The sequence below is a fragment of the Triturus cristatus genome, chromosome 10 (assembly GCF_964204655.1).
Source record: "Triturus cristatus chromosome 10, aTriCri1.1, whole genome shotgun sequence".
In the NCBI taxonomy this organism is placed as follows: Eukaryota; Metazoa; Chordata; class Amphibia; order Caudata; family Salamandridae; genus Triturus; species Triturus cristatus.
The window spans coordinates 1,064,969,809-1,064,989,223 of NC_140593.1; the positions used below are offsets into that span (position 1 = coordinate 1,064,969,809).

At 43.8% G+C, this 19,415-nt stretch overlaps 1 protein-coding gene across 6 annotated transcripts in view; it reads left to right on the top strand.

Annotated features, from left to right (window-relative positions):
* The window catches only part of CARD11 (caspase recruitment domain family member 11), a 935,632-nt gene that overhangs the window by 773,729 nt on the left and 142,488 nt on the right, over positions 1 to 19,415 (top strand). For all 6 annotated transcript variants that reach the window (XM_085629202.1, XM_085629205.1, XM_085629200.1 and 3 more), the window contains exon 14: positions 4,731 to 4,854. In XM_085629202.1, coding sequence (XP_085485328.1) covers positions 4,731 to 4,854 — 124 coding nt within the window. The remainder of the gene's footprint in view (positions 1 to 4,730; positions 4,855 to 19,415) is intronic.

A 19,415-nucleotide genomic window follows, 5' to 3' on the forward strand; every position in this document is an offset into this window, starting at 1 on the left:
TCTGGGCTGGTTTTCCCTCCAGGGTGACCTCTGCATCAAAAGTTTTCTTTCCTGTGAATGGCCACTGCCACTGCCTCGTTCACCGCCTTTATGATTTCTTATATCTCCTCTTCATGGCCGCTGCTGCTTGGCTCCGCCATCTTTCAATGCACCCTGTTTTGAGCTAGAGTTTACTTCCAGTACAGTGGAGTAGGCCGCCTCACACTTCCGTGGGTCTCGTCGCCCCCTCTAGCATGTCCTTGGTTGTTTTACTGCTACAGCCAGGTCGTGTCACCCCCGGTGCGGCTGTCCCCAGCTGTTAGCTTGTTTGCCCTGCTGCTCTGCCTTTTTCACTACGGGTCACATCGCCCTTCGTGGGCTCTCCCCGTGTGATCAATGGTCTGCTGGCTGATCTCTGGTTGATGTCCTGTTAGCCTTGTTGATCTGCCCCTTTTACACTACGATTTGAGTCTGGGCCTTCCTCGTCTGCCAAAAGAGTGCACTCAAGTGTATGGACTGTTGTGCTGTTCTCTTGTTTTATTACTGTACGCTACTTGTCTGCCACTTGTTGGTTTGCTTTATCTTCTCCTTGAATCACTCTTGTTGGCTTTGTCTTGCTCCAAAACACTTCCCACACAAGCCCATAACTCTCTGCTTCTTGATTCCCCCTTTGTTGGGTGGAGCTGAAAGTTTGATGTTTGCTGGGTGGAGGCCGCTCTTGGCACATCCCACATGCTGCGTTTGATGCCGGCAGCACTTCCCTAGTAAGTTACTGGGCTTGCGTTGGGGTGGGGGTGTTGTCAGACTCGCTCGACAGTCTGTCTGATGCTTGAGCCACCTGCGTTGCAGATTTTTCTGCGCTGTGGCACTCCTCGAGTTTGACCTCAATGTGTGGGGCTGCCCCTCACACACTGCGACGCTGCAGCTCCGACTTCCAGACCGTGAAGGGGCGAGGTGGAGAGAGCGAACCCCCAGTAGGGTGCGCTGCTGTTCCCATAGTAAGGTTACATTGCAGGGGTGTAGTCAGAGGTTCTCGGATGGTTTCTCCCACCTGCCTTTCTTTGCCTGCAGCGTGGTCCTGCTGCCTGACCTGCTTGCTCTGTCTGGTGCTTCAGATGTGCAGCTCTGGGCTTGGCCTGGCCTTGTTCAATGCTCCTCTTCTTTCTCGTCACCATGCCACTCATTTCAACAGTGAGGGACTCCGGACGCAGGGGCTCCTTAAATGGGCTTCTTGTGCCCTCAGGGGTAATTTTGAATCCCGCTCTGCCCTGCCATTGGTTGGCAGGTTTCCTGCCGCTGCCTGCGTCCCACGCAGGGGAACATCAGCAGCGCAGCCCTTTAGTGGCCGCCCGTCGGAGCCTCTCCCCCACCCCCTGCTCCGCCTCTCTAGTGAGGCCGCGCCTCGGGGAGGGGAGCCCCCAATGGGTTTTGGTCTTGGGGAGGCGTGCCACGAGGGTGGGCGAGGCTAGCCCCCCTTTTAAGCGCCTCACCCCCTCTGATCTTCCTCTGCTTCCAGCGCCGCTCCTCCTGGCCACGCGAATTCCCACCCTTTCCGCTTACCCTGCGCGGCAGAGGCAGCGCGCTATTGGAATGTTTTAATGTTTTTTTCTTGCGTTGCAGGCGGAGTTACAGGGCGATCTGGAGGCAGAAGGGTACAGTAAGGGTACCTCTGCGACAGGCGGTACAGTAAGGGTACCCCTGTCAGGCACAGTAAGGGTGCCCGAGCCAAGGTCCGGGAGCCGTAGGAGGTTCTGGGAAGACTGCGACGGCGCCCCGTTAGTCCTTCGGGCGGTTGGGGGGCCTGACCAACCGGGGGTGTGCCACAACACGCTCCGCCCCCGTTAAAAGGGGCAGGAGTATTAGACAGATCACGTGATCCAAAGGAGGATCTGAAAAAATGTGCCGCACTGTCGGGCATCGACCCACTGTGCGTGCTGGCTCGCAAGGCGGGCGGAGCAGCGAGGGGCTGCTTGCCCTGGATCGCCCGTAAGATAACCCACTTATCGTCATACTTATGTTGTATGAAATAAACCTGCAGCAGTTCTTCACCCATAATGAAAGTGTGTAATCTTTGGGTGACGTCTGTGCATGCGTGTTGAGAGGAGCGGATGACGGTGTGATCACTATGCCCTTTTCGTACATTTTGGAACCTCTTTACCCCATGCCTTCCACCTCTTTGTGGGTAGCAGTGCCATTTCTGGCCTCTTTGTCTGTCCCTTCCAGACCCACCACCTTCCAGGCCTTGCCGTGGTTTACTCCGCCGGCTCCTCTGCCCCCCCTTGGGTGCGGGCCTCTGCCATTTCCGTAGCATGTTTCTAGCTCCATTATTTTCATTGGGAGGGTATTGCAGCACAAGCGATTGGCCATGTATAGTGATGGACTCACTACATTAACTTACTCGGAAGTGTAAACTTACTCCAAAGTGTAAGTTGCCTTTGTGAATCAGGCCCTACCTATATCTTTTGCTGGAAGCCTATAGATTTAATATAGGCTAACTCAGAATAATTCCAAGGTTTTTAGTGACCTGAGCTGCAAACAATCACCACCCTCCTAGCTGAAATAGCGCAGTTGTGACTATCTCAGCAGAGAGGCCAAGGACGAATGGAACAATGGCATGCATTGCTATGTTGCTTACACTCTGGTGAAGTACTTTAGTATCAAGTTCCCTCGTACCGGCGCCCTTCGTGGGCACTAAATGCACAGCCTTATTTCGCATTGATGCTTATACCTGTTTCCACGCGCCGGTAGCAAATTCTCTGCTGAATGAAATCTGCCTATTTTCTGTGAATGTGAAAGGACATCACCTTGACAAGGTGTTAATGAAATTGAAGAACACTTTACTAAAACCAATACCCCATTACAGCACCAATGGATTTTGAATTACTGATCTTGTTTAAGAATCTCATCCTCGATAAATCTGTCAAGAGCACAGGTCATGGGAAGCTTCCCAGGGAATGCTGAGTCAGCAGACGTGCCTCGGTTGTAATGGGCGATGATGGCGCCGATCTAGTTCTGATGACTGCACAACAAATGTGATTTAATGAGGCATCCTCACACTTGAGCCAGTGGGCTAGCAGGTGTCAGTTTGACCTTGCTAGAATAGAGCACTTCTTCGGCTGCTTACATGTGAAATGTTCTGTGACACCCAACTTCATTTCAGTTGCAGGTAATTTTAGAAAAGTCTTTGCTATTCTACTGTTATCTGGTAGAGAATCTGTGCCAGAAATTAACTGAATATCCTAGCCCTGTTGACACTGATCCTTAAGCTGTATTTCTATTCTGCTCAGGGTGTTAAGTGCTGTTAATTGCCTGCCCTGAATTTATGGACCCTGCCCAAAGTGAGGGCACACATTGGAGAAGGGCAGGTGTTGCTGGCTAAAAGATGTATAATGAGGCTATTTGCATCTGTTCTCCATCCTCATCTCTGCATACCGACACACATTCCCACTGTCATGGTTTCCCTCGTGATCCAACTCCATATTTTAATAATCATAATAATTCTTACTTGTAAAGTGCAAACATATCACCCACTTAAGGGTTTCAAGGCACTTGGAGCAGTCGGGGAGATTAAGCGAGCTATTGCCCAGAGTCACGTGATGCTGAGCTGCGACCGGGGATCGAATCGTGAGCCCCGTGCTCTGGAGTCAGCCGCTCTCGGGGCTGCGCCACACCTCTCCACATTGTCACCAAATTCATGACCCAAGTTAATGTTCTTCTAATTTGCTGAATTGTTCTCATAATCCCATGGAAATTGCACAAAAAACTCAAATTCTTCTACATGGTATTACAGTGACGGACAAAGGGCTTTCATGAAATATAGTCCAAAATCATGAAGAACGGACTGCATCAACTTGTGATACACATTGGAAAGGCAGCATTTACAGATCTGATTAGAAAACAAATGCAATCTTTGATTTTGGAAGTGCCCCATTATAGCATGCTCACATTGCGTGGGGGAGGACAATGAAGAGCTTCTAGGCCTGAATCACCCACATTTATCTGGGATCCTTCAGTGCTTCCTGCTGGTGTTTGCGGAGAGGGTGGAATAGGCCAGATTCAGGTTGTTAGCACAGGCCGAGCGGTTGAATGTCAGGATATCGTGCTTAAAAATATCCTGGCAAAATATCATGTCCAGTTTATAGATCACAATAACATCATGAGGGTAAGTATTTATAGGTAGGTATCGATATACTATTCCTCACTCCGCGTCTATGTACCTGGAAGATACAGGCTAAATGCAGTTGGTTCTGTACCCCAGTAGGGTACATACATGTTATCGAAAGATGCATTATCAGTTGCACAAATTTGCCTTAATTGGTTTAAAATTGATGAGGATTGAAGTCAAATCTGGGCACCAGAGAGGAGTAAATTTAAGTTCAAATCGTTCGTCTACTCTTTTTATAGAAGGGTCTCTTTTTTCTTTAGGCGTAGAAGGGATGGAGGCATTTGACGGCTGTTTGGATGAGGGAACACCTTGATCTTATTGATTATCTACAGACAGTTGTTTTAGCTCTGCTAAAAGAGGTTCTACTTTGCCGTCTCACCTTTTGATGTGTGAGGCTTTTGCTGTGTTGGGAGAGAGAACATGAGCGGTGAAGATGATGTGGGGATTTCCAGTTGAGTGACAGTGGTTGCTCCCTAGCACCCATAATCAGCAGTGTGTAGTATTGATCATAAGGATCTTCTGTTTCTATTGAACCATCACTCCCTTTGCAGTGTTTATTGATTTATTCTCTGTGCTGTTTCTTTAGATGATTGTTACTCTTGCGGACCCCCGTCGCTGAACTCTTCCTCATCTTCTCATCAGTCTGAGAGCTTGGACAGCTTTGACATTGATCAATTTAACTGCATGGTCAAGAAGTTGTCTCTGCAAAGGTATTTCATATATACACCAAACGCTTTAAACTATAAGGGTATTGTCTACTGAAGGATTCTGTCCTAGCCTCACTCTTATGATCTCAGAATGCAGGTTGAGCAGTTTTAGTTATGTGGGTTGTTCATATTGCTGTTACCTGGGAAATGGAGCACTTGGTTATACATATACGCGTCACAGTTATGAAAATAAATATGGCTCAATAGCATATGATGTTTAGATCTCTAACAACAGTACATTCACACACTTACTACTCCAACCTTCAGTTTGTCACCACAATACAGAAAAACTGACAGGAGAAAACCACTCTCTACTGCCTCACAGATTGCATGTTTTAGCTCTAATTTGTTCTCAAAAAAACTGTTGACATTAAATTATTATTTTTAAGTGTTCATTTTCGGGATTGGGGGCCATGTATGAATCTGAAAGGATGATGACCCCAGAATAGAGATAATCCAAGTCAAATCAAACTTGTTATGCATCTGAAAGAAGGGAACATAAGGTTATATAGACAACCTCCACAAAGTGGCCTTGTAAAGGTACAGTCAAGCCTTGCTACTTCCTCCAGGACATCGGGATCACGAAGAAAGCTTATTTTTGAAGATGCAACAAAAACAAGACTGTAAAACGACTTGAATTTAGTGTATTTTGCAAAATGCTGAATGACACATTTTTAACTAGAGCTGCACAGAGGGAGGAGAAACCATGTGTAATGTGCAAAGTACAACAAATGAAAGTGGATTTGAGGCCTAGTCATATCAACTTGAAAACGTTGCCATGTTAATTACAGTTTCATGATGTCATTTACAACCTATTCATGTTAACTGAACACACTTTATTTGTTCATTCTAAATTCACATTGACAAAGGTAACAATTACTTTACATGAAGAAGTAACTCTTCTTATAGTCAGGGAGCCTTTTCAATGCAGTTTTAACTTGCTACACAAATATTTATCTCTGGTATCCTGGTTTGTTTAAATATCTTTTGTAAAAACAAATACACATAACCAACTAGAACAATAAAAACAACACACGGAGAAGCACTGAATATAAGTTATTTAATACCATTGTTAAGACAGGGGGAGGGGCGCATGACCCAGTCAAGGTCTCTATTTTGTAAGTCATAGTCCCACCCCACACTTCAATGGAATTAAATAGCATATTACACTCTGAGCAGCTTCATCTATCTATCTACAAATATATACACAAACATATGAATATATATATATATTTTTTTTCACTGAAAAAAACAAAGGTTAGTGACGTTATAGTTAGTTGAAAATGTCAATGCCAACTTAACACTGTAAACTAAAAAATCCCTGAAATTCACCAGTTGTAGTTAGAAGCGCTAACTGTAACCTGCTCCCCGCTATGCACTGCTTATGATCTCACATATTACAACACTCCTGACATGCTCGCGCTGCAGGAATGGGAGAGGCCGAGAGCGTCTCCCTCCGAGCCCGCACCCCCCCCCCCCCCCCAGGTGTCGACACACGTTACCTGGGGGGTGCGACCTCAATCTCCTCTACTCTTCCAGCGATTAGGGCCTCCGATGCAATCTTTGTGAATACCGGGCAGTGGGACTCGGGCCCTCCCTCGACGAGGTTTGTTCGAGGTCCCGCTCTGGCAATGGTGGGCTCGGGCTGGCGGCTCAGCTCCTCAGGGGCTGCCGGTCGGGGCCGCTGATGCTACGAAGATCTCAGGTTGCAACAGGGCACACGCACACAGCATCGCTGAGACTCACTTGAGCTTCGGGTGCACGATCACCGGGCACTCCTCACGAAGGTCTCAGGCTGCGCAAAGCACACGCACACAGCGTCGCTGAGACTCACTTGAACTCCGGGTGCACGATAACAAGGCAATCCTCAAGAAGGTCTCAGGCTGCACAAAGCATACACACACAGCATCGCTGAGACTCACTTGGACTCTGGGTGCACGATAACAAGTCAATCCTCACAAAGGTCTCAGGCTGCACCAAGCACACGCACACAGCATCGCTGAGACTCACTTGGACTCCGGGTGTGCACGATAATAAGGAAATCCTCACGAAGGTCTCAGGCTGCACAAAGCACATGCACACAGCGTCGCTGAGACTCACTTGGACTCTGATGCATACGATAACAGGACAATCCTCACGAAGGGCTCAGGCTGCAAATAGCACACGCACACAGCGGTGCTGAGACTCGCTTGGACTCCAAGTGCCCATGATCACAGGGCACTTCTTACGAGAGTCTCAGGCTGCAAAACACACATGCACACAGCATCGCTGAGACTCTCCTGGAAACTTCTGTGTTCCTGAGTTTCCGCAACTGGGAGCCAGTTCACCTCGGGCCCTTGGGGATAAGTTACTTCCGGACACAGCACACAGCAAAGTTCTTTCAAGCAAGGGGGACACAGCACACAGCAAAGTCCCTTTAGCCTCTCCTTGGTTAAAACAGCAAACTGCAGGCCAGCCCCAGAGCACACAACAAGGGTCAGTCCTTTCTTTCCGTCTCTTCAGTTGTTTCTGCCTTGGCAAAGGTTCCTCTTGACCACGAAGTGCTTCAGTCTTGTTCAAACTTGATCAATCCATTTCTCCAAAGTTCAGGGGCTTCACCTCTTATAGTTATACCCCTAAATGTCTATGAAGTCTTTGTGTTCAAGGGGGCACTTGCCCCTGTTCAAACCAGTTCTGGGTGCCCCCCTGCCAGTGACACCTGCTTCCTTTGATTAGTGTGGGTCTGGATTCTCAATCACTCAGCAGGAGATGGGACAATTGTTTTATGGCAGCAACCCAGGCCTCTTCACCTCTAGGGGCTACTCCTCCCCCTACACTCCAGGTGCAGGTCAGCCTGTTGCTGTATCACTTCCTCCCCTGGGTCAAGACATTCCCCAGATCCTATCACTTTCAAATCTAGACAGTCAATCCACAACCAGGCAGAGACACACAGAAATGTTAAAGCACAAACACCCGGCCACTTCTAAAAGAGTGGCTTCTAAACACCCAATACAAAAACCACCTTCATAAAATGATGTGTTATTACATTGTGAGTTCAGGCATACTAAACTTCACCTCTCCATCTTAAGCCTTTGGGAAGAGGCTGTAAAACATATTACACAGCCTCCCCATTCTATCCTATGGGCAAGATGGCCTTTCCACAGTGAAATGGAGTTTATTTCACTGTCAGGACATGGTACACACCTTAGTACATGTCCTACCTTTCGCATGTACTACACCCTGCCCAGGGGGTACCTTGGGCCTACCATAGAGGTGTCTGATGTGCATAGAAAGGGAAGGGTAAGGTCTAGCAAGTGGGTACACTTGTCAGTACAACATGGCAGTTTACAATCAGCGAGCAGGCACTGCAATGGCAGGCCTGAGTTCCCTCTTTAAGGCTACTTGCGTGGGTGGCACAGTTAGTGCTGCAGGCCCACTAGTAGCAGTTGCATTATCGGCCCTGGTACACATGGTGCACTTTACTAGGGACTTTACTAGTAAGGCAAACATACCAATCATGGACAAACAATTACCATTACACTTTATACAGGGAGCACTTGCACTTTGACACTGATCAGCAGTGGCAAAGAGCCCAAAGCATCTAAGTTGGCAACACCATGTCGGAAAAAAGGTTTAGGGGGATAGCAAAAAGTTTAAGGAACTTTAGCCAAAAAGAGCCAAGTTCAACACAAATTAATTATTAGGTAGTCTTCTCCCAATAACAAGGCATATCAGGAAGATAAGACAGTAGTAATACATCTATTAACCCAGTTCTCTCTTGGTATCTCGTGAAAAACAACAAGACTCTGACACTGACATGTAATAACAGAGCACCAAGCATCCCGCTATATATATATTTTTTTAATATATATTTATATACATATAGATATATATATATATATATATATAGAGCACACAAACTTCTTCAAAGAACAGCCCGCACTCGGAAATGAACCACAAAAGTTTAATCCTGTAGGTTACGCGTTTCGACAGCAAGCTGTCTTGATCACACAGTATACTACAAGGTGAGGAGGCATTACATAGACGTAAAAAGTGATGACGGACTTAATGTTTGACAAATGAATAGCGATCATCATGGCAGCCATATTTGAATGTACTTGGGTTATAGTAACTTAGATACATGCGTACCTCAGAAAAAGAAATTGATGTCATCTCAATAGATACAATTCGATCAGTGCAACATTCGTATGTATAGTTAGTTAAATACATGTTAATTTCCGGTATTTAAAAGAAATATAGAACAATTTTAAGCTGTCTAGTACATCAAACGGAAAAAAATGGGAAAATTACCAATGAAGATCAGCCATTTGAAGCCTAGATAGAAAATGCAATTGCGCAGTATTACACTATTTCTTGGCTGAAAAAACTCATATTGGTATATTTGGGCTATAATATACTGTACTTGTTATGCTATCCCCAAGTGGGCCAATGTAATAAAACCTACAGTACAGTACAGATGAAAGGAATTACAGAAATTGATAATACATCAATCAAAACGTAAGTGTGTATTCAGTTCCTCATCTAAATTGTGGCCTGTGGGGTACATCGTTTCTAATTCAATTATCCATTTGGATTCTCGTTTACGAAGTTGTAAAGTTCTATTACCTCCCCTGGGACCACTGTGAACTTGTTCCAACACAAAATATCGCAATTGCGAACTGTTGGACAGATGGAATAGCTCAAAATGGCTGGCAATGGGATAATGACTATCTTTTTTATTTATGGCGCGTAGATGTTCCAATACTCTTTTTTTCGCCATAAAAGTAGTGCTCCCCACATACCATAACTCACATGGGCATACCAGCACATATATGCAGTAAGTGGTACTGCATGTTAAGAATTGATTTATATTCCTGGGCAATTTTTGACCCGGGATATTGAAAGACTTAATCATGTAGCTATTGCGGCAAGCTTTACAATGCCAGCATGGAAAAAAGCCTTTAAGATTGTGTTCACTGGTATTGGCCATTGGTGTTATGTCGTTGTGGACAAGAATATCTCAAAGGCTGCGCCCTTTACGGTATGTTATTTTAGGACGACGGTGAAAAGTAGGGCCCACGATGGAGTCACTTGTCAAAATTTCCCATTTGTCTGCAAATATCTTGTGTATTTGCCCTGAATTTCCATTATAAGTGAGAATAACCCTGTTAGTTTCATCCATATTAGGGGTATTCTCAGTCTCCTCTTTAGTAGTTAGAGTCTGGTTACGGTCAATTTGATTGACTCTATCGATGGCTTTTTTTTAAAACCCACTTCGGATAGCCTCTATCCAAGAATCTCTTAGCCATGACTTCCTGCTCTGATTGGAAGGCTGCGGTGGTACTACAATTTCTTCTCACTCTCAGCAGTTCCCCAAAGGGGATACTCCACTTAAGGGTATCTGGGTGGCTGCTGAGAGCGTGAAGAAGAGTATTACCCGCCGTGGTTTTTCTAAAAAGACTGGTTTGAAGAGTATTGTCATGGGGTGTAACTAGGAGGTCAAGAAATTCAATAGAGACTCTACTCATGTTACTTGTGAGTGTAATGTTATAGTTGTTGATATTGAGTCTCTCAATGAATCTTTCTGCTAATTCCTCAGTGTCAGTCCAAATCACAAATAAATCATCTATATAGCAAAGCCAAATCTTGACTTTGCCAAAAGATGAAAAGAGGCTTTCGTCATTTCTGATATCTTCCTCCCATTTTCCTAGAAAAAGATTTGCAAAAGATGGAGCAAAACATGTTCCCATTGCCGTACCAAGTATTTGTTTATATATGGTACCATTAAACATGAAAATGTTATTCGTGAGGCATAAGTACATCATCTCTGTAAGCATTCTAGTATGTTCTAGATATTTCATAGATCTCTTTTTTAAAAAGTGATGACATGCTTCTATGCCCTGCTTATGATCTATAATCGTATAGAGAGAATTTACATCTAACGTTATCAAAAGGTCAGTTGGTTCCCATCTAACATTCTCAAGTTTAATGAGGAAATCCTTAGTGTCCTTAACATATGAAGGAAGTCCTGTTACATATTCCCGAAGGAAATGGTCCACATACTTTGAAACATTTTCCAGGGCACTACCTATGGAGGAAACAATAGGTCGTCCTGGAGGCAAAGAAGGGTTCTTATGTATCTTCGACAAGAGATACAATATTGATAGTTTGGGAAAATCTCTTTTCAACAAACAAAATTCTTCCCAAGTGATGTAACATTTTTGTTCCCACTCTTTCAATTTTTCCCAGATTTCGACAATACTGGCATTGTAAACATCCATATGTTATGTCGTATATGGCATGTAGGTTTTATTACATTGGCCCACTTGGGGATAGCATAACAAGTACAGTATATTATAGCCCAAATATACCAATATGAGTTTTTTCAGCCAAGAAATAGCGTAATACTGCGCAATTGCATTTTCTATCTAGGCTTCAAATGGCTGATCTTCATTGGTAATTTTCCCATTTTTTTCCGTTTGATGTACTAGACAGCTTAAAATTGTTCTATATTTCTTTTAAATACCGGAAATTAACATGTATTTAACTAACTATACATACAAATGTTGCACTGATCGAATTGTATCTATTGAGATAACATCAATTTCTTTTTCTGAGGTACGCATGTATCTAAGTTAATATAACCCAAGTACATTCAAATATGGCTGCCATGATGTCAAACATTAAGTCCGTCATCACTTTTTACGTCTATGTAATGCCTCCTCACCTTGTAGTATACTGTGTGATCAAGACAGCTTGCTGTCGAAACGCGTAACCTACAGGATTAAACTTTTGTGGTTCATTTCCGAGTGCGGGCTGTTCTTTGAAGAAGACGTTTGTGTGCTACATTACATGCCGGGAGACCTGCCCGACTGAACCCGCCACCTGTCTACGGGCCAATGGGACTCCAGTAATCTTGGTCGATATGTGGATATATATATATATGATTGTGGCGATCAATGGAAATAAAGAGAACTTTCTAAAAACTTACCTGACCAGCATGCATTATGTTTTGACACGCCCACAAGGGAGGATAAATAAGCGAGCCAGGTGTTGTGGTATGCTTTAATCACAATCGCCAGCACCCGTGAGCGAGGGCGCAGAGACGCTCGAAACGCGTAGGGATTGGTTGGTGCTTCAAACGCTGCACGTCTGGGGATCACGATGCAAGATTGCCTTGTGGATCTAGCAAGGTGACGACGAGTGGTGGCTCTCCAAGCTAGGTACTTTGTTTGTTGAATAATATATATATATATATATATATATATATATATATATATATATATATATATATATATATACACACACACACATATAGATAGATATCTTATTATAAATAGAAAAACTGTATTAGGCTTGTCCCGACTGTCAATCACAATCTTAAGGAACAAGAGGCCCCGCAGAGAATAAGAAATAAAATCTCTCCCACACGATGAATTTGATAATGCAGCTGAAAACAATGATGCCAAACACCTGGAGGTTGATTACCCAGCGCATGGTGGACATTAATCTGGAGCTAAAATGTGCGGTCTCCCAAACAAGTTAAGTAGAGCACTGTAGGGAGCATTGCAAGTTCTCTCCTAATCCTGATTAAGGCTGACATGGGAGATTCCCTCTGAATCAGTATTCACAGCTGGAGTTTTCCTCACATATATTGCAACAGGAAAATCTTGGCAAAAATGTGTCGACAAAATTGAGCTAGATTCTGTAGTTTGCAACCTAGAATAGGAGAATTCATCTAGATTTGCAGTAATATACTGCATTAGCCCTATTCTGATCTTTGACACTCGCGGTGATGAAGGAATCCCATGTCCAGTAATTACCTAACCATCACCAGAATCAGTAATTAATTAACAGATGAGTGATTTCTGATTTAAATTCAATGCACTCAAAAAGAGGCTTGAGAATGGCATATTAAAGACCTAAATAACACTTGATGATATTTGTGATGCTCATTAGTGATGCTCACGTGGAACTGCTGCTGAAAGGTTTAGTGGCATATTAAAATGAAATAGAAACTGGTTCTTCATTACAAAAAAAGATAAGGATACCATTCACAACATTGAAAAAGTGATTAAGCCCCCAAAGCTTCCCCCACCATTGCCACGCTGATAGTATGGGACTCCATCACAAGACGCTTCAAACTGACCTCCATTCTCTACCCCTCCCACTCCTTTCCATCCTAATCCAGCCATCATGATGGCACGGCACAAGGGGGTGTTTGATAAATGGAACCAGGGAGGGAACTGTCTGACTAAGTCATGCAAGTGACTATTCAACCTGGATGAGACCAAGTGACATCATTATGCCTACCTTCATTAATGGGTGATGCACCCAACCATCAGGATATGGGATTGTCATCTTTTCCACAGAAAAATACTGGCCTTTGTTCACATTTTTAAATTTGATAATGGCCTAGACAGGATACATAAATAGCAGTGGTGGCCCGTGCAGGTAAGCGCGGTGGGGTGGGGGCGTGTAAGTGACAAACGTCTGAATAGTGAAAATAAAATAAATAGATAAAACCACTTACTTTGCGCTTGCTGCATCACCGACTCAGTGATGCGGCAAGCGAAAGTTAAATGGTTTTATTTATTTATTTTCCCTATTCCGTCGTTTGTCACTTCCTCCCCCAGCCCTGCCCCAACCCCCCACTGCGCTTCCCTGCAAGGGCCGTGACTGATAAATAGAACTTTTTTATAAAATTGTCTGTTTCCATGTTTAACAGGGACTTTCTGTTTTTGTTTACTTCAATTATCAGTCAGAGATCATTAAGGCAGCTCTACAATACATTTTAAAGTGCTTTCTTCTTATGTCTCCTGTCTTATATGTGTTGTGATAAGGGGGTAGAAATGCAAGTTTTAGGTGATTTTCCTAATTTTAAAATACTGTTCAGGTCAGTATAAAACTAGCCAGGTGGCAACCTTAACAAGGAAGTCACCATTAAGGAACTGATCCCTGGCCTGTATAGTTTAATCCAAGGGCCCTCGCTTGCAACATCCTACCCCTGCAGAATACGCTGGATCGATACACTGGGAGAAGAAGTTGGGGACTGCAAACTAAAAGTATCTGGAGCTTGTGCCCAACTCCTCAATCATCTGCCAGCTGTTATCAAAGCTCATCCTATACAACACGCAATAATTGAACAGAAACCAAGGGCTTAAAGAATTCTCTTTACTGTATATAATATCGCACACCCTGTCTTTGACACCCTTAACAGCCAAAGCCTCTACCCTACCACAGCTTATGATTCGACTATGCAAATCCTGCCTGAAGTACCATCTTTTTGGGGTACGCGCACTCCGAAGATGGTAGGGAATTGTCAGACTCACACCACCTGAATCTCCCAGACCAAGCGACACCCCTGCTGAATCTGGTTAACTATGGATGAGCGGAGCGTAGACAGGCTATGGTTGATGGTGGTGGTTATATGGAGGAGGACTTAGGCAATGTGGAGTAAGGCGTGTACAGCATATGTGACCACACCAACCCTACGTGATCCAAAGGCCTCTCACATTCGAGTTTGTGTATTCACTGTTTCTCCCAATTTCTAAGTTTGTGGTTGTAGGGAGTAAAGAAGTGGCGTTGGGGAACAAAATGAATACACAAATATTTGTGTTGTAGTGATTCTTAACAGAAGTGCCACCTTTAGCAGTTTATCACGTATGCACATCATTTCAGAAGTAATGCATACATAATATCTTTTATAAAAACTATGGAGTATATGTTTGTGGCTCAAAAGTGACTCAAAAGTGACACAAATCGATGCACAAACATTTCCCACTAATTTATTTTGGAAAATCACTCGAAAGGAGTGCAAAGCGCTGCTTTGCATTACTTAGCGCCAATCGGATATACCATGGGTGGTGCATGGGTGTGTCCGTGCACCCACCCAGTGATTCTGACGCTAAACTCCTATTTACTTAAAGTGTGTTGTGTGTGTTGGTGGCATTTTTATTAAGAATAAAACCATTCTTTTGGCAGTGTAGCTTCAGTCTTCTGGGGAGGCAGAAGGCTTGTTCTAGCCAGCTCAGGGAAGAGTGTGTGGCCACATGTTGAAGGAATGGGCAGCGTATTATATATGCACCGGCGGCAATACACTTTCCTATGGAACTACAATGACCCACACTCGGCTAGACGGCTAGACGTGTGCGATGAAGAAATGGAGATGAACTAGTGAATTCTTGCTGGTGTCTCAGAAGACAGATGATACACTGCCACATTGACCAATACAAAGAGAAACCACTCTAGTCCTTGTCCTGATCATGATCCCGCCCCCCTACATAACATACATGACAGGGGCAAAGCATCAACTTAGTTCCCTTTTTCACACTGAAATTCTTAGAATGGAATTGCCCTTCCCAAGAACTTTTATTGTACTTAGAACAAGCTACGTCTCAATTTACACATTACCTCTGTGCCGCTTGCACGAAGCACAATTGTTGCTATAATATAATGTATCCCACAATCTGCCCCTCAAGGATTACAAAGGCTCATATAGTACACTGATCGCCTTGCTCTCACATGCGCCTCAGTTATCTCATTTCAAATATGCATTCATATCTTATTGACATGAGAAAGTGTGTTTTGACCTACTGAGGCAAGGAGGAGCTCCTTCAGTGCAATTATCTGAACAAAAACATTATTTTCATCCAAAAGAATTGTTGTGGAAGCTTTATTTGCATTAATTGTACTTACCTAGGTTCTAGGTTTATGAATACGACTTAACCCTATGTTTTCTCCAAATCAATTGTAAACATTTATTTAATAGCAGGGACACTAGCGTTACCAGTTGATAAAGTTGTATTATCAGTAGTCAGTTCATTCTCCTACTTTTCTTATAGTCATAGGCATGATTGTTTCATGCAGCAGCATCGGCTAAAACAACTATTCCCTCAGACCTGTGCACCTTGGGCACACTAATATAAGGTATAGCTTAGATAACTTGATCTGTTTATTGCAGTGGCATGCACATTACTTCAAACATCTTTCCCATATATTCCAGTGTAGCAGCAGCCACCGACACCAGTTCATAACTTAAATTGCTTAAAAATACTCGATGATCCAATTTGTTCCCATGATTAAAATATTATTTCCACTCCTCTGGCGCTAGGACAGGGAAACAATGTTAAAATTTGCATTCTCGGCCCTGGTTTCCTTTTCCTGCTTTTTGCATGAGCCATAAACTTGTGTTTCTCCAGAACATGGTAATTCTGTGCCTTTGATCCAAGCCACTTTATCAGTTTGCTGGGCCAAACTTTAATAGCGAGTTTTTGTCTAGCCTCTGTCTCACCAGCCTCGTTATTTCCATAAAATAATAATAAAACTGCAAACATTTAGACATACAGGGACGAGGTGTTAGACCTCTTTGTGCACTGGGCTCTTTACCTTTTGCTTCAACCCACTACAGCAAACAGCATGCGACAATGGGTCAGCCCACTTCATTCATTGGCTGCCTTGCACTGTGATTGACTGCACTTCGCCTGATCCCTTCTGCACAGCCGCCTGAAAAAGAGTGCACTTCAATGCTAGGATTAGGGTTCCGGGGCTGCAGGATTTCCCCTTTATTTATTTGTTTAATTTTGTTAGTTTAGAATGTTTTTTGCCATATGTGTTTCTTGAAAAAACAAAACAACACATTGTTTGCTTGCCAACGCCAGGCCTGTTGGCTTTGCCAATGCTTGTTTTAACAGTGGGAGATCTTAGGGGCAGATTTACAAGAAAGTGACGCATCTATAGAGATGCGTCACTTTCCGTGCGACACCCTAAAAAATGCTTGTGCCACCATGGATGCGCCGTATTTACAATACGGCGCACCATGGCGGAAGGATTGACAGATGCATCAGAAATTCTGACGCATCTGTTGGGGCAAAAGTCACGCATTGCTGGAGTCGTGTCGCAAGCACGACGCAACTCCAGCAATGCATTTTGAGGCCTATTCCCACTACACTGCGTCACTCCTTACGCCTGCTTGAAGCAGGCGTAAGGTTATGACGCAGTGGCGTCCTAAAAGTGACGCAGTGAAATCTTGTAGATTTCACTTCTTCACTTTTACAAGGCTTTCCTGCGTAGGAACGCCCCCCTGCATACATTATACCTGACGTAGGTATAATGTGATGCAGGGCTTTACAACGTGACGCATCTACCTAGATGCGTCAGGTTGTAAATAGGGCGCATTGTTTGCGCCACCGTTGAGTCAAAAAAAGTGATGAAATGGCGGCGCAAAGAGGCGCAAGGGGCTTGTAAATCTGCCCCTGAGTGTCTAGTGGCAAATCAGGTTTGTTAGTCTACCTTTTGTAAGGTTTTCAGTTGTAGCGGAAGAATGAAGGGTGGGCTTTGCAACGGGGGTGGATGTAAGAAGCGGGACATGGACCCCAGCTTTCTCCAGGGCAGGATAAGCTACGGGCACAAGTCTGGGAAACAATAGCGAGTTTGCAGCCCCATAGGGCGATATTTCCTGGATCTAGTAAATCCATCGACATAAGGCAACAACAACATTTAAATGTACGTTATTTGAATCTTAGAAACTGAGCAATCAAAGGACCATTTACAATCTGCTGCAAATTAGTTCTCTTAATCCTTTACTGTTTATGAAAGAAGAAATGACAGGCATAACTTTTAATCATATAAAGTGTTTGGATTATTTTATAGGGAACATGTCCATTTACGGTTCCTTGTCATTGTGATGAATGTGAGCGCACCATTGGATAGAAGCACTGCATTGAAGTTTTATTGCTCTAAAGTCTATTTTTGCATGGTTTGAGGATAAATAAACAACTTATTTTGCAATAATAGGTTTGGAACTATTTACATGGCTTTGAGTGAGGAGCCTTCGAGCCTATGGTTCAGACATGACATGTCGGGAGGTTCCAAACCCCAACGGTTACGTCCACCCGACATCGTAACGAGGCCCATGGTGTCATAAATAGATGACCTTTAGGTTCTGCACACATTAATGACATAGCCAGCTGGATGGCTCAGAGGGATGATTGCTCGCTACTGAAATATGAGGTGCAAACTGGAATTCCCACAATGTTAATTCAGGCTTCCATCCTTCCGTGATCACTAAACTAAATACTATTAAACTTGGTAATTGGAACACCTGTTATTTAAAGTGTTTAGAAATGGCGAACGAAGCACTACATAAAACCACGTTAGTATTCCTAAAATACAGCCACGGTCCGTAGTAGGAGTAACTGCAGGGCGGTGACGTGGGGAGGGGGAGGGGCAGAGTGGGGGTAGTAAACTATGGATTCCGGAGGTTTACAGGTAAGTTAACATATAATGCAGTGCACGCAACGAAATTCGTTTTATTAATTTCTATGTTAACTTACCTGTAAACCTCCGGAATCCATAGTTTACTACCCCCCACCCTGCCCCTCCCCCTCCCCACGTCACCGCCCTGCAGTTACTCCTACTACCGACCGCGGCTGCTAAAATAAGTAGTAGAGATGAGATCATGCATCCTTGTTGTGCTCCATTCTGGATCAGGAAGGCAGCTGGTATTTGAGGATTATATGAGTAAACCCCTGTTATTACTTGCTGCAAAACAATACTCCAGAACTTAGTCATGTCAAATATTGCATATTTATTCCTCAGGGAACCCAAGAGGTGCTGATTTAGGAGTTTGCAATACTTTGGTAAAGGAATGCCACACTGGCCCAAGGTGCCCATGCTAATCTGGAATCCACACTGATTCAGATCCTATGAGTTGCCACCAGTTTCTCAAAAATATATTTCTCTTATTCCTTTAATGGGTTTTTCTAGACCTTTCCTGACTAGACTCTGGCAGGGGCTTCTTCTGCCGGTGCCATGATGTTGGGTCCCCTGTTCTGCCATTTTGCTTTTATAGATGAGAAAAGTAATGCTGTTGCAGCAAAAGACCCGGACCATGCCATTTTCTACCTACTGAAGAAAGAGTTTCTGAAGAACTTTAACTTACCATTCCTGTAAGTAATTGAAAAATGCATCGAGCAAGCTAGGTTCTGAGGCTTTATTTTTTTAAACACATAGGGGCAGGTTTACTAGATTCTCACGGAGTGCAGTTCAGCAGCCGCAAACGATGTGTTGCGCTGTGTGAGGAGAGAGCAGAAGAGTGTCATATTCACAGAAATATAGCACACTCCTCCCCTCTCCCTAGCGCTGGCGCAGAAATATGCTGCTGTGCACCACATTTATAAAGAACAAGGGAACCCAATAAGGTAGTAGAGGACCTTGGGTAATAGTTCAGTACAGTCAACAGTGAGCCTCAAACAATTAGAATAATGGTTAGATAAATATAGTTCAGAATCGATACTATATTCTGGAAGTCCAGCCGGACAACCAATTTAATTTTTGTAATATACAATTTATCACATGTAAAGGAACAACGTACTTGTGGGACACAGTCCTGTATCCGATTAGAACAATAACATTACAAAACAAACAAAGGCATTTCAGGCAAGACAAAAAAGAGCTTTTTACAATATCCAATGTTGTAAGCTTTTAGGAAAACAGCTGAAGCACTTTTTTAGACACAATGGATTAACGTGCATGCTGTTTTAAAAGGGTCGATTACGTTTCGATCCTGTTAGAAGAATATCAGG